The 23,570-nt window shown below is 37.3% G+C and overlaps 1 protein-coding gene and 1 pseudogene across 1 annotated transcript; one reads left to right on the forward strand and one right to left on the reverse strand.

Annotated features, from left to right (window-relative positions):
• Positions 1-6,611: 6,611 nt before the first annotated feature.
• LOC149848866 (chaperone protein ClpB3, chloroplastic-like) lies at positions 6,612-13,468 on the forward strand (annotated as a pseudogene).
• Positions 13,469-17,967: 4,499 nt separating this feature from the next.
• On the reverse strand, positions 17,968-23,570 carry LOC149848867 (putative disease resistance protein RGA3). Its single transcript, XM_090012730.1, has 2 exons — positions 19,710-23,570; positions 17,968-18,452 (listed from the first exon to the last, which is right to left on the reverse strand). Exons 1-2 carry the CDS (start codon positions 23,526-23,528, stop codon positions 18,438-18,440), a joined length of 3,834 nt encoding a protein of 1,277 aa, XP_089868856.1. The 5' UTR covers positions 23,529-23,570; the 3' UTR covers positions 17,968-18,437.

Consider the following 23,570-nt stretch of genomic DNA (forward strand, 5'->3'; position numbering starts at 1 on the left):
ACAATATCACCAAATCGATATTCGAAAACACATAATATCTTACAAATCGATATACCGTAATTCAGCGTAATAGCTTACAAATCAATATTAACAAAAAAAATAATATCTCACAAATCGATACTAGAAAACACATAATATCTTACAAATCGATATACGATAATTCACCATAATAGCTTACTAATCGATATTAACAAACAAAACAATATCGATCAAATCAACACTATATCAGGAAGCTTCATTCTAAAAAAAGCGGGTTGCGGATAAGGTTTTGCCTCATTAATTTCCTCGAGAAAAGAGAGGGTGTACTGACAAAAATAGTAATCAGACTAACATTAAGAAGCCAAAGATTGAACCTGCTGATGAATCATTCCCTATTTCATCAATTAATGACCTAAAAGTGACCATTTCTAAGAAAGCTCGTAAGAATTTTCACTTCTCTTTGGCCTGATATCTTACAAATCGATTTACATCAATTCAACATAATATCTTCCAAATCAATATACAACAAATCAACATAATATATTAAAATTGATATTTACAAACAAAAAAATATCACCAAGTCGACATTTAAAAACGCATAATATCTTACAAATCGATATACCACAATTCAGCGTAATAGCTTACAAATCGATAATAACAAACAAAACAATATCTCACCAAATCGATACTAGAAAACACATAACATCTTACAAATCGATATACGACAATTCACCAATAATAACTTACAAATCGATATTAACAAACAAAACAATATCCCACAAATCGATACTATATCAGAAAGCTTCATTCTAAAAAAGGCGGGTTGCGGATAAGGTTTCGACTCATCAATTTCCTCAAGAAAAGTGAGGATGCGCTGACAAAAATAGTAAACAGACTGACATTAAGAAGCCAAAGATTGAACCCGTTGATGAATCTTTTCATATTTCATCAATTAATGACCTAAAAGTGACCATTTCTAAGAAAGCGCATAAGAATTTTCACTTCTCTTTAGCTTGATATCTTACAAATCAATTTACATCAATTCAGCATAATATTTTTCAAATCGATATACGACAAATTAGCATAATATATTACAAATCGATATTAACAAACAAAACAATATCACCAAATTGACATTCGAAAACACATAATATCTTACAAATCAATATACCGCAATTCAATGTAATAGCTTACAAATCGATATTAACAAACAGAACAATATCTCACAAATCGATACTAGAAAACACATAATATCTTACAAATTGATATACGACAATTCACCATAATAGCATACTAATCGATATTAACAAACAAAACAATATTGATCAAATTGACACTATATCAGCATAATAGCTTACTAATTGATCTTAACAAGTGTCGGTTGCATAATTTTGTAAGATGTTTTAATTTTTAAGATATTTGTATTATGATTTTGAAACGTGTGCCTGCGCAATTGACATTATTGCGATTTGCATGCTTGAAGTGGTGATTTGCGTATTTGACACACATGTGCTAGTGCGTAATATTGGTTTATGGATCAATGTGAATTTTGAACAGTCTTACAAAATTTATATACAGTCTACAAAATCTGTTACAAGTGTCTATATACAAAAAAATTCTCATGTTCAGGAAATTGAATGTTGAACCAAAAATTGCTCTCTCTCTCTCAGCAGTAGAACGTAACCCTCTTCACGTTATCCTTGAGAACAATAGATGTTTAAAACGACTTCCTCTTACTCCTGAGGGCCTCGCGTCCTTCATTGCTTTCTAGGTATTCCCACAATTTGGGGTTTTGTATCTATCGCAATTAAAAAATCCATCAGTTTTTCACATAGTACCGTGCAGAATCCAGAAATATCATCCTGAAAAAATAAAAACCGATAGTCAGACCAATATAGAAATGTAGTCAGCAATAATATAGGATAATAAAATATGTTTAAGTGTATAACATACAACGATGAATTCTGGTACTCGTCCATAGTATATTGCTTCAATATACTTCATTACAAAGATGCCACAATCAACGCTATTATTTTGTAAAGGAGTATCCTCGATGACGTGAATCCTCCACGGGCCAATGTCGACACCCAACATGTCTTTAAAAAATCCAACCTTTGGATTATGCAAAAGCAAGTAAATTTTGGGCCATGGTAGAAGATACAATAATCTTATAGATAAAAAATTACCAAATGATAATGTCACAGTCTACACCAATGTTATAGTCCAAGGAGTTGTATAACCGTATTTTTTGTTTTTGTACATCCAACACGTATAAGACCCAATGCTTTTCTGATTGTTACAATGTAAGAATTAATATCTAAAAATTGATGTTAAGAATCAACATAGAAATTGATATTAAGAATCAAAACAATATCTTAAATCGATATTAAGAATCAGAAAAATATCTTAAATCGATATGTAAATTCCTATTGATAGCTTAAAATAGATATTAAGAATCAACATATAAATCAATATTAATAATCAAAACAATATCTTAAATCGATATTAGGATACAACATATAAATCAATATTAAGAATCAGAACAATATCTTAAATGAATATGTAAATTTCTATTGATAGCTTAAAATAGATATTAAGAATCAACATAGAAATCAATATTATGAATCAAAACAATATCTTAAATCGATTTAATATCTTGCAAATCGATATGGTCATAAACCTTTTCACTTGACTAGAAGTCTGCCATTTGGTCATCATCACCCCAGTATTGTAGTCCATCTAGAAATCTAGCCGCGTATGCCATTTGGTCATCGTCACCCCATTGATCATGATGTATTGTATCTAAATTCTAATATTTTTTGTATATGAATATAGTTTTAAATCATATGGATTTGTAGTTACGAAATTGCGGTGAGAACGATATGTGTTTGTAAAAGCAAATCGCGATAGCACGTGCCCTTCATACGTCATTGTGTAAATCGCGATGGTACGTGTCATTCACTTAGACAAAGCTCATTGTCTAAAAGACAGACGTCATTGTGTAAATCGTGATGGTATAACGATTTACACAATGATGTCTATGTTGGCCACATTTGGATAAAAATCATGGTGCATGAGTACAGAGCACGTTTGTGCAAATTGTTTCGGCTGTTTATCAAAATTTATGCAAAGCGATTCATTACTAGTAGATTGCTTTTACGTTTCATAATTCACCATTTCAGACCTTTATTAACTCAACTGTGTAAATCGCGATAAGAACAACTCGTAAAAGCAAATCAGTGGCATTTTCACTGTACACAACTCTAAACGATTGTTTAATTTTTATTTACAAACGTCGATCATTATAATGATTTGTTTAGTGACAACGGTTTAGTTCATTTGCCTTTATTACGAAAATATTGCCATAGCATCATACAAATCGATATGAAAATTCTTGTTGATAGCTTATAAATCGATATACAGAATCTGCATATAACTCAATATTTAGAATCATAACAATAACATATAAATCAATATTAAGAATCAAAACAATAACTTAAATCGATATCAAGAATCAACACAAAAATCGATATTAAGATTCAAAACAATATCTTAAATCGATTTAGAAATTCGTTTTGATATCTTAAAAATCGATATTTAGGATCAAAATAATATCTTAAATCAATATTAAGAATCAAAACATTTTCTTAAATCGATATGACAAATCCTATTGATATCTTAAAAATTGTTGTAATATTTAGTTGATTTGCCTTAATTTGTTACAAAAATATCGTCATAGTATAACGCAAATCAATGATCAAATATCATACAAATCGATATGGAAATTCCTGTTTATAACTTATAAATCGATATACCGAATCATCTTCATAATCGAGGGTTTAGTTTATAGGTTTTAGGGTTAGGTTTTAGGTTTAGGGTTTAGTAATATATTAAGGGTTTAGGGTTTAGCATTATAGTTTAGTAAGATATTAAGGGTTAGGGTTAGAGTTAGGTTTAGGGTTTAGTAAGATATTAAGGGTTTAGGGTTGGGGTTTAGTAAGATATTAAGGGTTTAGGGTTTAGGTTAAGGGTTTAGGGTTAGGGTTTAGGGTCTAGGATTATGGTTTAATAAGATATTAAGGGTTTAGGGTTTAGGTTAAGGGTTTAGGGTTTAGGGTTTAGTAATATATTAAGGGTTTATGGTTTAGCATTACGGTTTAGTAATATATTAAGGGTTTAGGGTTAGGGTTTAGTAAGATATTAAGGGTTTAGGGTTTAGTAATATATTAAGGGTTTATGAATTAAGGGTTTAAGGTTAGGGTTTAGGGTTTAGTAAGATATTAAGAGTTTAGGGTTTAGGGTTAGGGTTTAAGGTTTAGGGTTTAGGGTTTAGGGTTTAGGGTTTAGTAAGATATTAAGGGTTTAAAGTTATGGTTTAGTAAGATATTAAAGGTTTAGGTTTAGGGTATAGGATTTAGGGTTAGGGTTAGGGTTTAAGCATTAAGGGTTTTAGGGTTCCTGCTTTAAATGTATAAATCACCGTTTCAAACGTACAAATCGATATAGATATCACACCCTTCATAAGTACATATAGTTGTAATGTTTGGACTTCAACATTAAACATTGTTGTATGATTTAGAAAACTTGATTACAAATCTTGATAACTGATGTAGACTCGGTACACACCGATTCACGATCTAAGATCCAAACAGATCTCAATACGCGTAGAAGCTTTTCACTAAGATGAGTTTGAACAGGACTCTGAGAAATATAGTTTTTGGGACCTGTGCATAATGTTTCGATAGAGGCAGTCCAAAAGAAAGTTGAGACACCTTTCCAGCAAATCCAAAATTACTGGATTCGAATAAAGAATGTCCACTCCACGAACTCAAAACCAAAACTGATAGTCAAATATGAGATAGACTCTTCGGGTTAGGTGGATATCCTGTTTGAAGATGCTTTATATAGTATCTCTAATGAATGAACTCGTGAGAAGGTTTGGTAATTAAGACAAAAAAAAAGTTTCATTTTCATAACATATGGAAAGCACAATTATGAATCATAAGTCGCTAAGATATATCATACAAATATCAGAAACAAAAGTTTTAATATGAAATAGGCATATCCAGAACAACACAGAACCACCATATAGCATGTAAATGCAAAGAAATCAATTTCCACTTCCAACTTTACTCAAAAAGATACCTCAACAAAATAAAACATATTAGCTGCCCGAAATCAACCATGCCCTTCAACTCAAAAGATACCTCCGCAAAATTCCTGTCTGCAGCTTCTTCGATCCGGCGATCATGGGGACAAAGCATTGCCCGTTGTAGAGCTCCTTGAGGCAGACACTGCAGAGGTTGGTGGCGGCCGATCCAGGACCGACCGCCTCGCCGACGCCATCCATGAGGCCGCGGAGGCGCTTGATGGAGAGCTCCTCGAGGGCGGGGAAGTGGTCGACGAGGGCTTTGATCCCTTGGCGTCGAAGGCGCAGGATCCGCAGGAGACCTTCTTCAGAGTGGGGCAATTCTTAGCGAAGGACTCCATGTCGGAGTCCGTCAATTCCCGGCATGCCCGGAGCTTCAGGCGCATGAGATTCTGGCAGTGGATCGCGATGAGGACAAGCGTCGTCGATGCTGACGGCCCGGCGGTCGCACTTGAGCGCAAGCTTGGAGACGGAGTCGAAGCGGGAGAAGAGCGTCGGGACGAAGGGGCGGAGCTCAGAGAGGGCGTCGATGGAGAGGCGGTGGCGGCTCTGGCCCTCGACGCAGACGAAGCATCGTCAACAACCCCGCTTCAGAGTTGAGGCGCGCCCATCGAGAAGATTTCATTTCCCTCATCCTTGTTACTTTTGTAACAGTGGGAGGGTGGAACGAAAAGATCATATGTATAAGGACGCGGCGGACGCGCGGAACGCCGTCAGTCGCGTCCAACGTTTGTTGAAAATTGCCTTTCCCAGTTTCCTCTGAATCACGCTGGGAACCGCGCATCAAACATACCCTAAATACCTCTTCAGTATCCCTATTCTTTTGTATGTCCACTTTTTTAGCTCTAGCCAGTAGCCACTTAATGTAACTATATCTTCATATATTCAAATCAGTAAAGTCCTTTGAGATATTGAAAAAGAGAATCCAGTGGAGCAAGATATATTTGATTTCTCCAGTATCTTCAAAATTCAAATCATGTGAAATTCTTGGTCTTCATTATTATTTTCTCCAAGTCAATCAGTTGTATATATCATTTTCAAAGTATTATTGCCATTGTGGAAGTGTATATTTTGGTATTATCAGCTGTGTCGTGAATAGTTGCAAACTGATTCTAAAGGCTTGTAAATCTTTTGTGGTTAATGTTTAAATAAGTTGGTATTTCTCATCGTTCTGTACAATCTTGTGTACTAGTTTCAAAGGCAGTATGCCATAGTCCGAGCCAACCCCATGTAGCTGACGTAAGACCTATGATGGTGATGTTGCATGTCATGGTTCATTCTCATATTGATAGCTATCCCTTTATAAAATTAGTGGTCTATATGAAGGATTCCAGCCTTTTAAGTTTAGAATCAGATTTTGAAAAAATTCAGTAATATTAGTCAACTTTGTCTCTATTATCGTGTGCTTTCTCAGAATACTCTCCTTTTAGAGGCCTAATAGCTTTGATGTCAATAATTGACTAAAGTTCTGTTATAGAGGCAGATGCTGGTTATGATCTTTGTGATTATTTCAGGTGCCACAAATGGTGCCATGGATGCAGGCAACTTGTTGAAGCCAATGCTTGGTCGAGGGGAGCTAGGATGTATTGGAGCTACTACCCTTGATGAATATCTAAAATATATTGAGCAAGATCCGGCCCTGGAGCGCTGTTTCCAGCAAGTATATGTTGATCAGCCCACAGTGGAGGACACGATCTCTATACTTCGTGGTTTGCGTGAAAGATATGAGCTACACTATGGTGTTCGTATTTCAGATAGTGCACTTGTAGAGGCTGCACTTCTTTCAGACCGTTATATAAGTGGGCGCTTTCTGCCTGACAAAGGTAATTGTTATAGAGCTCTCTCTCTATATATATTTATTTTTTTTAAATCTGGCCTTCTCTGGACTCTTATGCATTCTTTTTTTTGTTTGCAGCTATCGAACTAGTAGATGAAGCAGCTGCAAGACTAAAAATGGAGATCACTTCAAAACCAACTGCTCTTGATGAGATAAACCGTGCTGTTTTGAAGTTGGAAATGGAGCGTCTTTCGCTTACTAATCACAGACAAAGCTTCAAAAGATAGGTTGATTCGTCTTGAGGCAGAACTCTCCCTCTTAAAGCAGAGACAAACTGAATTAACTGAACAGTGGGAACATGAGAAGTCTGTTATGACCCGAATACAGTCAATGAAAGAAGAGGTACGTGCACATGTTTTTCATTTTCCCTCTATTAATGCTTGGGTAACTGAACTTGATAAATGTAGTTGTAAGCCATGACTCTTATCAGAGTAGTAAACTAATCTTGCTTTATATTTTTCCCAGAATCTTTTAGAAATCTTGTCCATTTTTCACTTCACTTTCAGTCGTATTTGTATGCTTTGATATGATATCACAAAAACGTGACACATTTAGGCTTAGCACTCTTTCTTGGTGATCGTTGGAAAATCTTCAAGTGCTTCTGCAAATTCTGATTAAATTCCATCTAAAAATCCTGGTCGTATTAAAAGGCATCAAACATCAAATATGTTTGTTAAGAATTTTTCAAGTGCATAAGAAATAATCTTCCTAAAGTATAGTGAAAAATGCTCGAAATGATAGCTTGTAGAAAAAGAATAGCATGGAAATTTATTGTTTTGTGGATTCTAAGTGTGTTTTTCATGGCGTCACTTGTGTAGGTGTAATAGTCACCTGAATCAGCTTATTTCCTCAATCGGTGATTTGAATCAAATGCAAAAGTTAATCCCTGATTAGTTATAGTCATGCCCTCTTGGTACTTTTATCTAGATAGAATAAGGATTTCTTATTTGACCTTATTATAGTGCTAACAGTTCCTCTATGGATGTTTACCATGATTTATATTCACAACATTTATATCCAATGCTTTTTTGGGCATAATACCAACCAATCATGATGACCTTATGCTCAAGCATCCAGTATGTTCTTTCTTTTTGATTCGGATAATGTCAGAAATCTTGGTACCAAGCTTTTCTTAGCAACGCCAGATCAAATACTAAACTGATTTTCTTTAAATATGAAGAAATTGTCTGCATATATTAGATTAAGTAAAATCTATGAGAATATACAAAAATATAAAGATAAATTTTTGAGAAAGTATATAAAAACATAAAGATTTTTTTTAGGAAAACACATAAAAACATAAAGGAATTCTTTAATCTAAAAATTTGAAAACATGTTAATATCACAATAAAATCATGATACTTTGAAAATTGGTGATATTTCAAAAGCATCTTGATTTTATTGGGATTTTGTTGTTTTCTGAGTGTGTCACCATTTATACAAGGGATAACTATTTGAGTACCCTGAAAAGCATCAGGGGTGGATTATTGGTTGCTCGAACTGAATTCACTTTGAAACATTGCATGTTTATTTTCTTATTTCCTGATTTTCTCTTGTATTATTTAAGTTATTTACTTGTTTGTTGGTTCAACACAGATTGACAGGGTAAATCTGGAGATACAACAAGCAGAGCGCGATTATGACCTTAATCGTGCAGCAGAATTGAAGTATGGGAGTCTTATGTCACTTAAGCGTCAATTAGAAGGTGCTGAGAAGGAATTGGATGAATATCAAAGATCTGGCAAGTCTATGCTGAGGGAAGAGGTCACTGGCAGTGACATTGCTGAAGTAGTCAGCAAGTGGACTGGTATTCTGGTTTCCAAGCTGCAGCAGTCTGAGAGGGAGAAGCTCTTATGGTCAAGACCCAGCTGTGAGATCAGTTGCAGAGTCCATCCAGTGATCTCGGGCTGGTCTTTCAGATCCGCATCGGCCTATAGCAAGTTTTATGTTCGTGGGCCCAACTGGAGTTGGTAAAACAGAGTTGGCAAAAGCACTTGCTTCTTATTTATTCAACACTGAGGAAGCTCTGGTGAGAATCAACATGAGCGAGTATATGGAAAAACATGCTGTCTCTAGACTTACAGGTGCTCCTCCAGGTTACGTTGGTTATGAAGAAGGTGGGCAGCTAACAGAAACTGTTCGTAGGCATCCATATGCTGTCATTCTGTTCGATGAGATTGAAAAGGCTCATTCAGATGTTTTCAATATCTTCATTCAAATTTTAGATGATGGCAGAGTGACTGACTCACAAGGTCGCACTGTGAGCTTTACCAATACTGTCATAATCATGACATCAAATGTGGGCTCCCAGTATATTCTAAATGCTGATGATGAAACTCTCTCTGGACATTCTGCTTATGAGGTCATCAAGCAAAGAGTGATGGAGGCAGCAAGGACAATTTTCTGTCCAGAGTTTATGAATTGGGTTGATGAATATATCGTTTTTAGTCCACTGGACCGTGAACAGATTGGCAGTATCGTGCGACTTGAGGTATGTTACTCTGTTTTTTGCCTATGCACTATTCTTTTTTCTCTTTGAAGCTTCAATTTCTGATAATATCTGGTTTTTCACTTCATGATGTTCTTTGGGGCTCAATGGTATGTTTGGGTATGGGGGATATGGAAGACTTTGAGAGAATGGTGGGTATTGATCAATATGTGTCCTATTAGCGTTCAAGTGAATGTGGCAAGTAGAAATAATGTAAGAATCGTGCACCTTCCTTTAATAAACTCATTCTCTGCTATAAGTTGAAGAGGATGATAGAAATATTAAATATACCCCTTTATGGAGGGTCTCTTTATGTTTAGCAAGCCCATTGGTCCACAATTTCTTGAGGGATTGTTGTACAGTTGACTGGTTATGAATCATGGGAAAACTGAAGATCAGCTTATGTACCTGACTAGGCTATATCCAAAGCATCACAACTGACCTGGATTGACTGTGGTGGCTAATGAACTCAAACTGGGTCAGTCAAGCCCTGGTCTAGTAGTCAGTATGCTTTGAAGTTTCATATCAGTTAGGTCATACCTTGAGTTCATGTACTGCTGAATTGCATTCAGTTGCAAGTGATCATGCATAATTTTATGCATAATATATACATTCTGTATGCATGATTTTGTGTGAAATGAGCATTAAAAACCTATGTTTAACTAATGTTTGGCATGGTCCTGCAGGGTACACATTGATTTCAATTAAATAAAAAAATAAACAAGTTTTGACCCACTTGAGTGTTTTAGAAAAGTTCAGTTTTTACTAACAAGTCTTTAGAAAATAGTTTTGAAAAGAGAGGTTGTATGAATTTGTTGAAAATTTAGAAAGTGTTTTAGAAAAGTTTCGTAAACACTTTTAAAACCTAATTTGAGATTATAAATAATAAGGATTAGAGAGAGGGGGGCGTCTTTTCCTCTTTGAGAAAAACGCCCCTTCCCTCTTCTCTCTCTCTTTCTCTCCCAGCCGGTTATCTCTCCTCTCTTTCTCCTTTCTCTTCCCAGTTTCTTCTTTCTCTCTCTTTCTTTTTTCCTCGCCGACTTCTTTTTTTCCTCGGCGTGAAGTGTGATCATCATGGAAGACTGCTTTGTTCTCCCCACTCTGTCAGAGGCGACCTGAGGTACGTCTCTTCTCTCCCTTCTCTTTACAGATTGTTGCATATAGGTAGTCTCATTCATTCTGCATAATATAAGTTTTGGTTAATTTATTGTCCAACATAGATTAGTTTCTTTTTATCCCGTTCAATTAGGAATTAGAAAAGAATTCAAGCCATTCTTTTTTTTTTTGTATTTAAATCGGTCGATCTGATCTTGCGATCAAAGCTGACCAGATCTGATTTTTTTTGCAAGCCCGACCATCAGCTGAACTGGCCGAGCAGGTCTGCTGGTGCAAATATGGTTTGCCAGAATAAACTGATCCAGGTCAGACCTGAATCAACAAGCATGCAGATAAGTTTGCTAGCTTAGACTTGATCCGCATAATTTTATATATACCTGATTTGATTCGCCGAGCAGCGTCGGGCTCGATCCTGGCTCGAGCCAGCTCTGATATGCCAGATCTGATTGGTTAAGCCTGGTTTATATTTATCTGATCTGCAGATCTGCTCCGCTATTGATTTGCTTGCATTTTGGTTTATCCAATTCAGTTCAGCAGATTCAATCTGCATTTTTGTTATAAATCAGGTCAACTTACTATCCTTATTTTTAGATCAGGTCTGTTGCCCACAACAGCACAAACCCAATCTGGTCAGACTCGGCTGACGTTGATCACCTGGCCTGATCTGCAACTCAACCAGCGCTACAGCAGGCAGATTGAGCCCATATCACATTTGATATGAGGCCACCGTGAACAAGCTATTGGATTAACAAATCTGCCAGCAGATCCGCCAATCGAACAACCTTTATAATCAATGCATATTGTTCTTTATATACTTTAAGATTGCTGAACTGAATAAAAATCGGGCGAGTGATGATTGGATTCAACCAGCGTGCCTGCATCGAATTGATGAAGCTGTTCGGACTCAAAAAAAGGATTTTTTTTTTGAAGCATGGCTGGTTTTCATTTATGCTTGCTAGTTGTTCCTCTTTAGTTCATTTTGTTTTCTTTTTATTTTAGATTAAGGCTTGATTGCATTTTAGTCTAGAATTTGATTTCTTTTACAATTAGATATAATTTAGGTTCTTGTATTGTTTTTTTTAGATTTAACCAAGGTTTTAAAACCCGTGACTCAGAACTCGACTCGTTCTTTATTGACTCGTGACTCGGCGGGTCAACTCGGTGACTCAGACCGGGTTTTGTTAACTTTTGATTTTAAAAGAAAAACAATATATAATTTGTCTAAAACCATGTTTTTGAGTAAACATAGTCTCCAAATGTCTATAAGAATATAAAAACAACTAAAAAGAGCTATAGAGGTTTGCTTGAATGATCGAATTTGATATCTATACAAGCACTTTGACTAATTCATGACTTGAATTAGAGGATTTGGTCACCATGAGTTCAGTCTGCTACTACCTAAGGTTCCTAAAATGGCCAATCATATATGCTAGCTTGTTTTAAAAGTTTTAATTCCCTCTTTAACAAATCCATAAATGTAAAACAGGGATATATGTGCATATTGAAAGTTTACAAAATGCCCAATATCAACATAAATAAGCAATTTTCTCATGTATAAAACTATGCAGGAAATATATTAATGGCACAACTATAAAAAGACTACTAATATTTGAATATGTACAATGCTTGTTCACATAACAAATGGATGATGAAACCTAAATGTGACTTCTCATAGGCATCCAAAACTCAAAAAACTGTAATTTGGAACTCAAAAAACAGATTTCAAACATCACAAAACTCGCCCGAGTCAGGCCGAGTCAAGCCGAGTCAGGCCGAGTCAGGCCGAGTCAGGCCGAGTCAAGCCGAGTCGGCCCGAGTCAAGCCCGAGTTTTGGCAAACTGAGTTTGCCTTGCCGGGTTGACTGGCTGGAGGGGCGAGCCGAGTCGAATCAGCCGAGTCAACGAGTTGACTCAGCGAGTTTTAAAACACTGGATTTAACCTTAATTTTCTACAACTAACATTAGCTAGAATAGGGAGTCTAGTATTTTGTTTGCTTTGTGGTTGTATTTTGCAGGTGGGTTCATGCACGTGATAGCGAGGGCCGTGCCCGTGCGAACAAAGGAAGCTAGATTGCGAGCGAAAAGAGTTATGTAGATTTTTGCTTTTCTTTATTTTTACTTGTACTTTTTCGGGTCTCAGGCCATTCAATTTATTGGGTTGTAATAATTTTTATTTCTGCTTAATAGGGTAGTCGTTTTCTTTACATTTGATTCAAGGTAATAAAGAGTGTTTTGTGTGGATTACAAAAGTTATAAATCCGTTCCCTGAGTTCGATCCGAACTTCACTACTAGTGTGAACCGGTTAATTTAAGATTTAATGCACGGTTTGCACTGACAATTTTTAATGAAAAATCTCTTTTAAAATACTTTCAAGAAAAACTGCCAGCAAGTGTTGGTAGTATTTTGGACAATGCTATTTACACATATGTCATATTAATGATGTCTGCCAGTTTTGACAATTAATTGTCAACTCTCTATTTTCTTCTTTCTATTTTGATCTTTCTAGTCTGCTTTGCTGCATCGCTTGAAGATATCACTGATCTTTCTAGTTAAATTTGCATATATAAAGGAGATCGGCAAAACCACTGGAGATCCATTGATACTCATTTTCTTATACTTACAGTTGGAACGTGTACAAAAGAGATTAGCTGACAGGAAGATTAAGATAGAGGTGACTGATGCGGCTGTCCAACTGTTTGGGAGCCTTGGCTACGATCCCAACTATGGGGCGAGACCTGTCAAGCCCGTGATCCAACAGCATGTTGAGAATGAGTTGGCCAAGGGCATACTGAGGGGGGACTTCAAGGAAGAGGACAGGGTGTTGATTGATACAAAAGTCAGTCTTCTCCAACGGCCAACTGCCACAACAAAAGCTGGTATTCAGGAAAGTGGAAGCTGATGCAGAGTCTCCTGCAGTTGATGACCAGAAAGCTCTATCTAAAAGCATTTGAGAGTTTGTTTCTCTAGTCCATCTCAAATCTCTTTCCCTTCAAGTAAATTTGGATGTTTTAATTTGTATTTGTAATCGCAAGAGCAGAAGTATAATGGACAACCCAATAAGGGTAAACAATAAACAAAAGAGTGCACAAACAGTTAGTCCACAGAGGGACAATACAATCCAGTGAAACACAATGAAAAGAACACAACAAAAGCCACATGGCAAACACAAGTCATTAAAAAAATATGTTCTTTCACTTAGAAATGCTTTAGAAAGCATTTAGGAAATACAAGGAGAGAGTGCCTTTAAATAGGCACTTGAGGACACAAAGGGGCTGGTCCTTGACCAGCCCAACAGCTATAATAATAAAAAGAAAATACAAAATAAAAATACAGAAAAGAAAACGACAGGTCAGTCCTTTAGGGTATTTCAGTTTTTATATATATATATATATATATATATATATATATATATATATATATATATATATATATATATATAAAGGATACACTTATAATTTAACAGTATTTTAACATAGATGTCAATGCAATCAGTTTATGGGGTCCTTTACAGTATGGCTGTATGTCAGTCTCATTACGAGCAGGAGGAGCTTAGAAAAGGGAGATTCACTCCTTGGAAATGCAACATAGAGGGATATCATACGAAATCTCAGCTTGTTTCACGCTCCAATCAATCTGTTTCAACTTGTAGATGGTGAGATGGTGTATTAGACAATTGAAAGTCTTTTGGAAATGTGCACCATCAGAAATGCTTTTTTATGGAAGCAAAAAATGAGGAGATCTGCAAGCACGCGGAACAAGTTCGAGCAATTGCCGAACAAGCTCAAGCCAAGACAAGTCGGCTAAAGAAAGAGAGCAACGATCACCTAGAGCGTATTGAGAGGGTTGTAGTAGCTCTAGGAGCACAGATGGATGCTCTCCACATGCAAAGGCATAGAACCAACTAAGGCTTCAACGGTGGCCAAATGGGAAACGCGCGAACGAGTCCATTCTTGGGGAGCCACTGCACAATCATACACAAAGTATGGGTCATAAACCCCAATTTGAAGTTTTTTCTTTTTTTGGTGAGAACATGCTTGAGTGAGTTTTCAAACTTAAGCACTTCTTTGCATACCATAACGTGCCGAAAAAAGCACGTGTTGCTGAAGCAATTGCCTGTCTAGAGGGCGGTGACCTTCGTTGGTAGGAGTGACTTGATCTCGTACACAAAAAGTTCACATGAACTGATTTTGTGGATCGGGTAATGGAGAGCTTTGGACCTACCATGTTGGTTAATCATCATGTGGATCTCAAAAACCTCAACCCATGGGATATTGCTATAGGTGTAGGATATATATATATATATATATATATATATATATATATATATATATATATATATATATATATATATATATATATATATATATATATCAAGAGAGAGAGTGGTGTAGTTGTTTACTTGATATGTGCCTACTACCATCATACCAGGCTTTTGAAAGGGTTTTTGTAATGTTTTTCTCAAATCTGATTCTACATTGTACATGCTGAATTTTATAGAAATGGACTTTTCGATAGTACAATTCCAGCAAATTCGAAAGTTTTTATAAGGTTTGAAAATCAATAGTTTAATATTTTCATATATATTCAAGGCCTAAAATATCATGTTTTTATCATTGAAGAACACAATCGAAGTGTCATTTCCTAGCCAATCAAACATGCTGAATACATTTACAGGATAAAATTTGTGAAAAACACTCCAAAAACCTTTGTTCACTCGTGGTAGGCACCGGCTCTCCAATATATATATATATATATATATATATATATATATATATATATATATATATATAGAGAGAGAGAGAGAGAGAGAGAGAGAGAGAGAGAGATTAAAAAGAAATCACCGAGTTGCTTACAATGAAAAATGACCATACTATCCTCCAAAAATATGTTATTTTCCCAAATGCCAAGAAATATGTCAAAATCTTGTGCATACCCAAAATCTCTTAACCTATTTAAGACCATTTTACACCCTCACAAAATTTGCATGATTCAAGTCTGCATGTTTTATCAACGAATCTGCTATGGTTTGAGATTTTCATCTTCTCTGAGGTTTGCAAGATAATTATCACATTCTCAATTTTTGAATGTCTTTTCATTTGAGTAAACTTAGCTATTGAGATTTTCATTCACCTGGAGGTTCACAAGATAGTTTTATGAATGTGAGCATATGAACATTCTTTAATTGTGAATCTCCTTCCACTTTAGTAAACTTTGTGAAGTAAACTTGCAGACTTAGGGAGATCCAAATGTTTTATGCATGAATGTCCTTTAGTTTGAAAATTTCATCTTCTTGGAAGTTTACAAGATAGTTATGTAAATATGAGCAGGTTCGCAATTTCATTTGTGAATCACCTTCCATTTTAACAAACTTCATGAAATGGACTTGCCAACTTAGGGAGGTATGCATGTTTTATGCACGAATCTCCTTTAATTGAAATTTTTTAACTTAAAGCTTAGCAAGATAGTTATGTGAATGCGAGTAGGTCTGCATTCTCCACCTGCGAATTTCCTTCTTTGTTTAACATGCAAATGTCCTCTAGTTTGAGATTTTCATCTTTCTGCAAGTTCATAGGATTGTTTTGCAAATATGAGCATGTCCGCGTTCTCTATTTGCAAATCTTGTTTCATTTTGCTAAACTTCGTGAAGCAGACTTGCGGACTTCGAGAGGTCTACATGTTTTACACTAATCACGTCTAATTTGAGATTTTCATCTTCCTAGAGGTTCACAAGATAGTTCTATGAATGTTGGTATCTCTTCACTCTCTACCTGCGAATCACCTTTCATTTTTAGCAAACTTCACAAAAGTAAACTTGTGGACTTGGAAGGTCTGCATATTTAACACGTGAATTTCTTTTAGTTTGAGATTTTCATCTTTTTAGAGGTTCACAAGATTATTCTGCGAATATAAGCAGGTCTTTCACTCTTTACTTGCAAATCTCCTTTCATTTTAGTAAACTTCGCGAAGTAAAACCCCAAACTTGGGGAGGTCGGCATGTTTATTATACGAATCTCCTCAAACCTGCTCATACTCGAAGAACTATCTTGAGGGAAGATGAAAATCTCAAACTAGAGGAGATTTGCATATAAAACATAGACTTCCCCAAGTACACAAGTTTACTTTAAAATGGAACAAGATTCACAAATAGAGAACGTAGAACTGCTCACAATTACAGCCCTATCATGCGAACCTTCAGAAAGATAAAAGTCTAAAACCAGAGAATATTCGTTGACTTCCCCAAGTCTAGGAGTTATTCAATGAAGTTTACAAAAATGGAAGGAGATTCACAGGTAGAGATGCAAACATGTTCACATTCTCGTAACTATTTTGTGAACCTTCAAGAAGATGAAAATCTCAAATTAGAGGAGATTAAAGCTTAAAACATGCGGACCTGCTTATATTCACATAACAATCTTGCAAACATACGAGAGAATATAAAAAAATGAGCAATTTGATGGTGTCTGCAGTTTCAACAGAGCTCTCATTTGAGCAATCTTTTGAAACTTTTAAGCGCCTATCTTAAATTTCTGAAAATTCTAGTGGTTAAACGTAATTTTATCATATTTTATGCACCTATATGTAAGTAATTTCTTCTGATATTTGAAAAATCCTCGTGACATATGTGCCACGGATGTGCAAGATTAATCATCCGTGCCCTTCTAACTGCACATAATTCTTACAAATGCCGACTACTAATGGTCGCAAGAGAGGATCGGGTGCAATAAGATTGCACAAATATTTGTGCATTAAGCACCGGATCGCCATCCATCAGGTCTTGGGCCCCACACCTGACAGGCCTGTCCCCAAGATGGAGGGTGATGAGGTGCTTAATGCACAAATATTTGTGCAATCATATTGCACCTGATCTTTTCACCTCCAATCAGGTCAATGATATCCTACCACGTAGACCTTTATTTAGCTTCTACACTATTTTAAACACCAATCAGTCACCGTTTCTTTGATTATGATTCTCTTGATCCCCATTCCATTCAGATCATCACAAAGCGAGTCAAAAATTTGGGACATGGTTCATGTGAACGTGATGGGTTAGTTTTGGTGGCGACACCACGGTATAGAAATATTACAAAATCGATCTGCAACAAGAAGACAAAAGTCAAAGGTATGCAATCAAACATGGAGATGTTTTTAGCACTGCAATCAATCGAAGTTTCCAAGAAATTAAAGGTTCTCTTGTTGCAATTTTAACCTGTTCTTTAGCTCGCAACAAATTCCGCTCTACTTCAATCTGCAAGAGCTGAATAGATCAAATGCTTGCAATGAACCGGTTCTACATCTCTAGTTACCAAAGCGGAGACCGCTGCACCAGCACCAGGTAGGGCTTGTACTATGAGGACCACGCCCAAGTGCCAAGTGAACTCTACCTCAACTTGCATGGGATTTGGAATCAGAACCGTGAGATTTGAAATCTCATGGGTTGCCGTGAGAATAATTCGAAATCACAGGCTGCATGAAATCCCATGTTCCGAAGAACATGAGATTTCAGGCTTTTAGAATCGCTTTCTCAGGGTATGTGGGAACAAACCCACCCAAAGTACTGCTAGTGAATAACCTTTGTTCCATGAGAAATGCTCACCAAGAGAGTTGCATTGTTGTCTCCACATCAAAATTATACTGACAACTTGTGACGCTTTTACCTCTTATGCCAGCAGGGCCAGTGCTTTTACAGCTCCTCTCATGCAGTTGAAAGACTGGTCTTCTCGGCACCAAGAAGAAAACATGATTGCAAGCACAAATGAACCAACGAGGGCTCCGGTTGTTTGGTAGGAGCTGTTAGTGCATGTCACCTTGTGTTGGGAAGTTGCAAGTTCAAATCCCAATGGTATGCTGTATAACTGGTGAGGGTCTGCCTAACCCCAGCTTGCCTATAAAAAAAAACATAAGTAAATGAAATAAAACAAAAAAAATGGAAAAAGATCAATGAGCGTTAGGTAAGATAAACATAAAAGTCTACCCTTCGAGCTGCAGTAAAAAATTGAATGAAAATTTATGTGTGAACCCCACACACATATACATATATAGTGGGAGGGTGGTAGCTGCTTAATGCCTTGCGTGTTTAAAAAAAATGCACTCAAAGGGTAAAAAAAAAAAATCTGGGACCTTTAGCACCGCTAAAAAACAAAATTTCCCACTGAGCTAATTAGTGGCGTTTTGAAGCGCCGGTAAATGTCCCAACAGAACTGGACCGTTAAAGGCGCTTCAAAAGCACATCTAATTGGTATTTTTTGTTGTTTTGGTATGCTGAGCGTCCATCAACCTTATGAAAATGATTAAAAACACCTTAAAATAAATAGCATTTTTGAAAATGCAAAGTTACTTTTTGAGGTAAAAAAAATTAACTTTGATAGATTCATAAAATTAGTTTTTTGGAAAGGTGTTTGACTTTTCAATTCCCTCGGAGTTCAAAAGACCTATAATGCCAAAAAAATAGTAACCTTGCATTTAAAAAAAATACTATTACTTTAAAGGTGTTGTCATTTTCATAAAGTTGAATCCATTTAATGTTAAACCTAACTGGTTTAATGGTGGATTAAAAGACACACACACACATATATATATATATATATACAAAGCGTCCGTCGTTACTTTCAGTGGCGATTTTGACCGCCACTAAATCTCTGGGCGGAAAAACAGAGTTCAAAAATCACCACTAATTCTGTTTTTTTGAGAAAAAAGAACACACGGTGTTCCACCGCACGTTCGAACTAGTTTGAAGGAAACCCAGGTTTTCCTATATATATATATATATATATATATATATATATATATATATATATATATATATATATATATAGAGAGAGAGAGAGAGAGAGAGAGAGAGAGAGAGAGAGAGAGAGAGAGCAATGCTGTTAGAATCTCTTTATGAACAAAATCTATTTTCAAAATGAGTTAGAGAATTGGCTGATTCAGGCTCTAACAGAATCGGGCTGACTGCGGTCAATTTAAGTTTTTAATTCAAAAAATCATAAAAACTGAAAAAAGGCTCCGATTCAGCTCGATTCTTCTGATTCAGGGTTGAATCAGCTGATTTCCTAGTAGGGGTAGAATTCAACCTGATTCCATTGGATTATGAAAATATTGGTTTCTACTATTTTGTTAGGAAAGGCATGTGTAGTACTCACAAGGGAATCAGATTTGCTCATGTAGTAAAGTTTTACTCCACCTTCTAGAATGGGGCAACCTACAATGCTTAATCCCGTTCTGAGGCGACCTTCCAGCCCGGATGGTAGCGAAGCTAGCTTGGCGCAATAACCAATTGTCAAACTTTCAAGTTTGTGAAGGTTGGTGATCTGCTGCGGCAAGGATGCCAGATCCGGTAATCTCGTTAATGTCAGGGATTTCAGATGGACGAGGTGTTGCAGCACATCTGACAGTGACTTGAGCTGGGGGCAATCAGAGATTTCCAATTCTTCAAGTTTGAGAAGGGGAGGAAACTTCCTATTCTGGGAGGCACCTTCCCTTCCCAACTCCACTGACTGGGTGAAGAGGCCCTCAAGGGTAGTGAGCTCTGGGCAGTCTACTATGTACAGTCGATCTAGTTGGTTCAGGTTTTGCCATGATCCCTGTAAGCTTCTTGCCTCAGTAATACTGGATAATGTCAACTGCCCAAGCCCAGAGAGATGCCACAACCAATCAGGCAATGGATTCTGTCCCGGCAGATTCTCCAATGCTAGACCTTTGAGGCGTCGAAGAGCTGCTATGTGCGACGGTGTTACTTCTTTGGTCCACTCTGGGAATCCACCTATCTCCAGTTCACGTAGTCTGGTGAGCTGGAACAGGCAGTCTACCAGGAAACTCACTTTTGGGCAGTAGCTCACTGACAGACTTTCAAGCTCCGTTGGTTGTCCCTCTTCACCCCAGAGATCATGCAACTCCTCACAGTCGTTAATCCGCATGTATGTGAGAGCAGGAAAGCGAGCCAATCCCTTCAACTTTGGGCACCTGCTTATCTGTAGCCTTTGTAGATGTACCATTGCATCTTTTTGCATCCCGATCGGCCATCCTTCAAAATTATCCAAGCCAATCATTTCCAATTTCTCTAGCGTCCTCAAGCATGGAAGTTGTTTCAGTTCGTAGCAAGATTCTATTTTCAACATGTTCAAGACAGGCATGCTAGGCAATGCAAGCAATTTCTCGCACCCACATACTACCAGCTCTGTCAGGACAGGCATGCTTGCTTCGATCCCGCCTTTCTCCTCTTGGAGAGCGTACAACTCATTACACAACCTAATCTCCATCCTCTTGAGTGCAGGAAAGTGAGGCAATGTCATCAACTTGGGGCAGTAGACTATTTTTAACGTGTTTAGGCATGACAGTGCTCCTTCCTCTGTTCCTGATGGCCATCCTTCCCAATCGGTTAATGCATACAATTTGAGTGTCACAAGCACTGGGAAGGATGGCAGTTGATTCAGTCTGTCACACCAATGTATTACCAGTTCTGATAAGCAAGGAATTACGGGCAACGTCTTTAAATTGAGACATCCATAGAGATGCAAACATGTGAGAGTAGGAAAACAAGGTAGTGTTTCAAGGAACGGGCAGCTGCGAAGCTTCAGCACTCTCAGGTATGCATAGTTGTGATTTGGAAACCAATGAGCCGGAAACGTCCTCCCGCAGTATCGTGCCAAGCCCAAATTTTTAATATTAGGTGGCAGTAACAACTCTTGAAATAGAGATTCTTGGGCTTTTATTATCGTCTCTTCTTCTGAGTTTGCCTCATCAACCATAATCTTTCCATATACCAGCTCTAAATCTTCAATGTGATGCTTTTCTTGCAACAGAGCTTCTCTTGCTTCATTCATTAGCTTTACCCTCTCCAAGTGTTCTATGACCAACCTCCCACTTAATTTACTCAAATTCTTCAACTCCCTTATATTGCATCCTTTTTCAGTTCCATTTGTATCACATACAATAAACTTGCTCATACTACGCAAACCAGTAAGCTTACCCAAACCTTGAGCCACAAACTCCAATTTAGATGTATCCTCCAAACCAAGACACCTCAGGTTGCATAGTCGCCCTATTTCTTTGGGCAACCTTTTGATCTCACTACCATGTAGTAGCAATGTTTGTAGACTGCAGAGTCTACCAATTGAAGCAGGCAACTCCTCTATTTTTGAGTGCATTAGGCTGAGATGTTTCAAAAGAAGAAGATCTCCTATAGAGTCTGGCAATTTTAGGAAACTTCCTCTACTCAAGTCTAACACTCTCAACCTCTTTAAGTTATTAGTGTACTTATCAAGTGGATTTTCAGGTAAGCCGTTAAAGCATAACAATGTTCGTAATACCTTATTTGCTTGCAGCCCAATTTCATCAACTGAGTTCAGATGCTTGCTAACCGCTAGATGGCGCGTATGTTCATTGACAACATTGTGATTGTATTCTCTCCCAGAAATATGTAGGGCGAGATCATGAATAACATCATGCATTCCCAACAACGCATTATACTTTCTTTTGGATTCTTTTAACTGAAACAAGCAACGGCCTAGCATATCATCAATGTGCTGGTTTGCCATAACTTCCATACTTATTTCATCAGTATCTGCAACAAACCCATGTGCCATCACATTCACTATAAAGTCCTGCTTTCGGAAAGGACGAACTTTTGGGCACAAACTAAAGTATGCAAAATAACGTTTTAAATTAGAGGGCAAATCATCATAGCTTAATATGAGCCCTGGAAGAAGAGAACTATTATATGTGGCTGATGAGGAAGGCATCTTCCAATCCCAAATCCTGCTATCAGCTATGAAGTTCCAATCTTCTCTTGTTCTTTCCTTGAATTTCATGACGCTCCCAATTGTCTGAACCACAAGTGGTAGCCCTCCACATTTCCTGACTATATCCTGTCCAATATCTTTTACGTTTAGCCTTTCTAAATCTTCCTCTGTCTCCCCATTCCTCAATGCTTTACGTAGAAACAGTTCCCAACTTCTGTCAACTGCAAAATTGTCAAGTTGGTGCATATAAACTGCTCCAATCCCTATTGAAATATGTTTCTTTCTTGTGGTTATTAAGATTCTGCTTCCAGATGCACCCTTTTTGAAAAGTGCCTCCACTTGCTCCCACCAATCCAAATCCCAAACATCATCTAGTACCAATAAAAACCTCCCATTTGAAAGTGTGGGACTCAGCAATTCACAAATGGTGTTCAGCTCAGAGATGTTGGTGGCATCTTTTTTAACTGCTTCCAACATCTTTTTCAACACGTTCTCAGCGTTTGGTCTTTGTGAAACAAAAACCCACCACGTGGATTCCCCGAAATGTTTCTTTACCCGATCATCATTGAAAACCATCTTGGCTAGAGTTGTTTTCCCAAGCCCACCGATTCCCACAACGGAAAGGATAGAGACGTTGCGTCCCTCTCCTCCTCCACCCACGGCAGGATCTTCAAGTAGCAGCCTTGCTACCAGAGCTTCCTTATCGGAGTCCCTACCTATGATGTCTTCTTCAACCATAAAGCAGCTGGTCTTTCGGTTGCTACTCATCTCTTTCTTTTGTGCGATAAATGCGTCAAGATTATAGTATTCCTTCTCTTTGGAGATATGAGATAGTCTCTCGTTAATGTCTCTGATTTGTGTCCCAAGGTTATAGTGGAGAAGGACGTGCTTATCAAAGGAGAAGAGATGGGTGAAGGGGCCGCATACCTGTCGTTTTCTGGTACTGATTGTTCGATTTCTCTTCCCAATTTTGGCTTCGTATTCGTCGATAACATCCTCAGCATCGTAGACGATGTCCTTGAGCTTTTGCAGCCAGTCCTTCACTCCTTCCATCGTGAAATATGGCAGACCGTCTGCAGCTTCCATGGCTGATTTGATTGCTTCTAGTTCACTTTTTAGGCTTTGAAGTTCCTTCTTGGCACTACAAAAGACTCCAACCTCACTGGAAATAAGAGTTGCCAACTTTATCAACAAGGAAGAAAGGATGGTTTCTTCCGCCATGCCTCTCCCCTCTTCCTTCTTTGCTTGGCGTTTCACAGGGTT

The sequence above is a fragment of the Nuphar pumila genome, chromosome 1, assembly GCF_984573655.1.
Source record: "Nuphar pumila chromosome 1, dmNupPumi1.hap1.1, whole genome shotgun sequence".
NCBI lineage: Eukaryota > Viridiplantae > Streptophyta > Magnoliopsida > Nymphaeales > Nymphaeaceae > Nuphar > Nuphar pumila.

Excerpts from the sequence above, each read along its gene's own strand:
- LOC149848867 (XM_090012730.1), bottom strand. The coding sequence starts at position 23,528 with ATGGCGGAAGAAACCATCCTTTCTTCCTTGTTGATAAAGTTGGCAACT.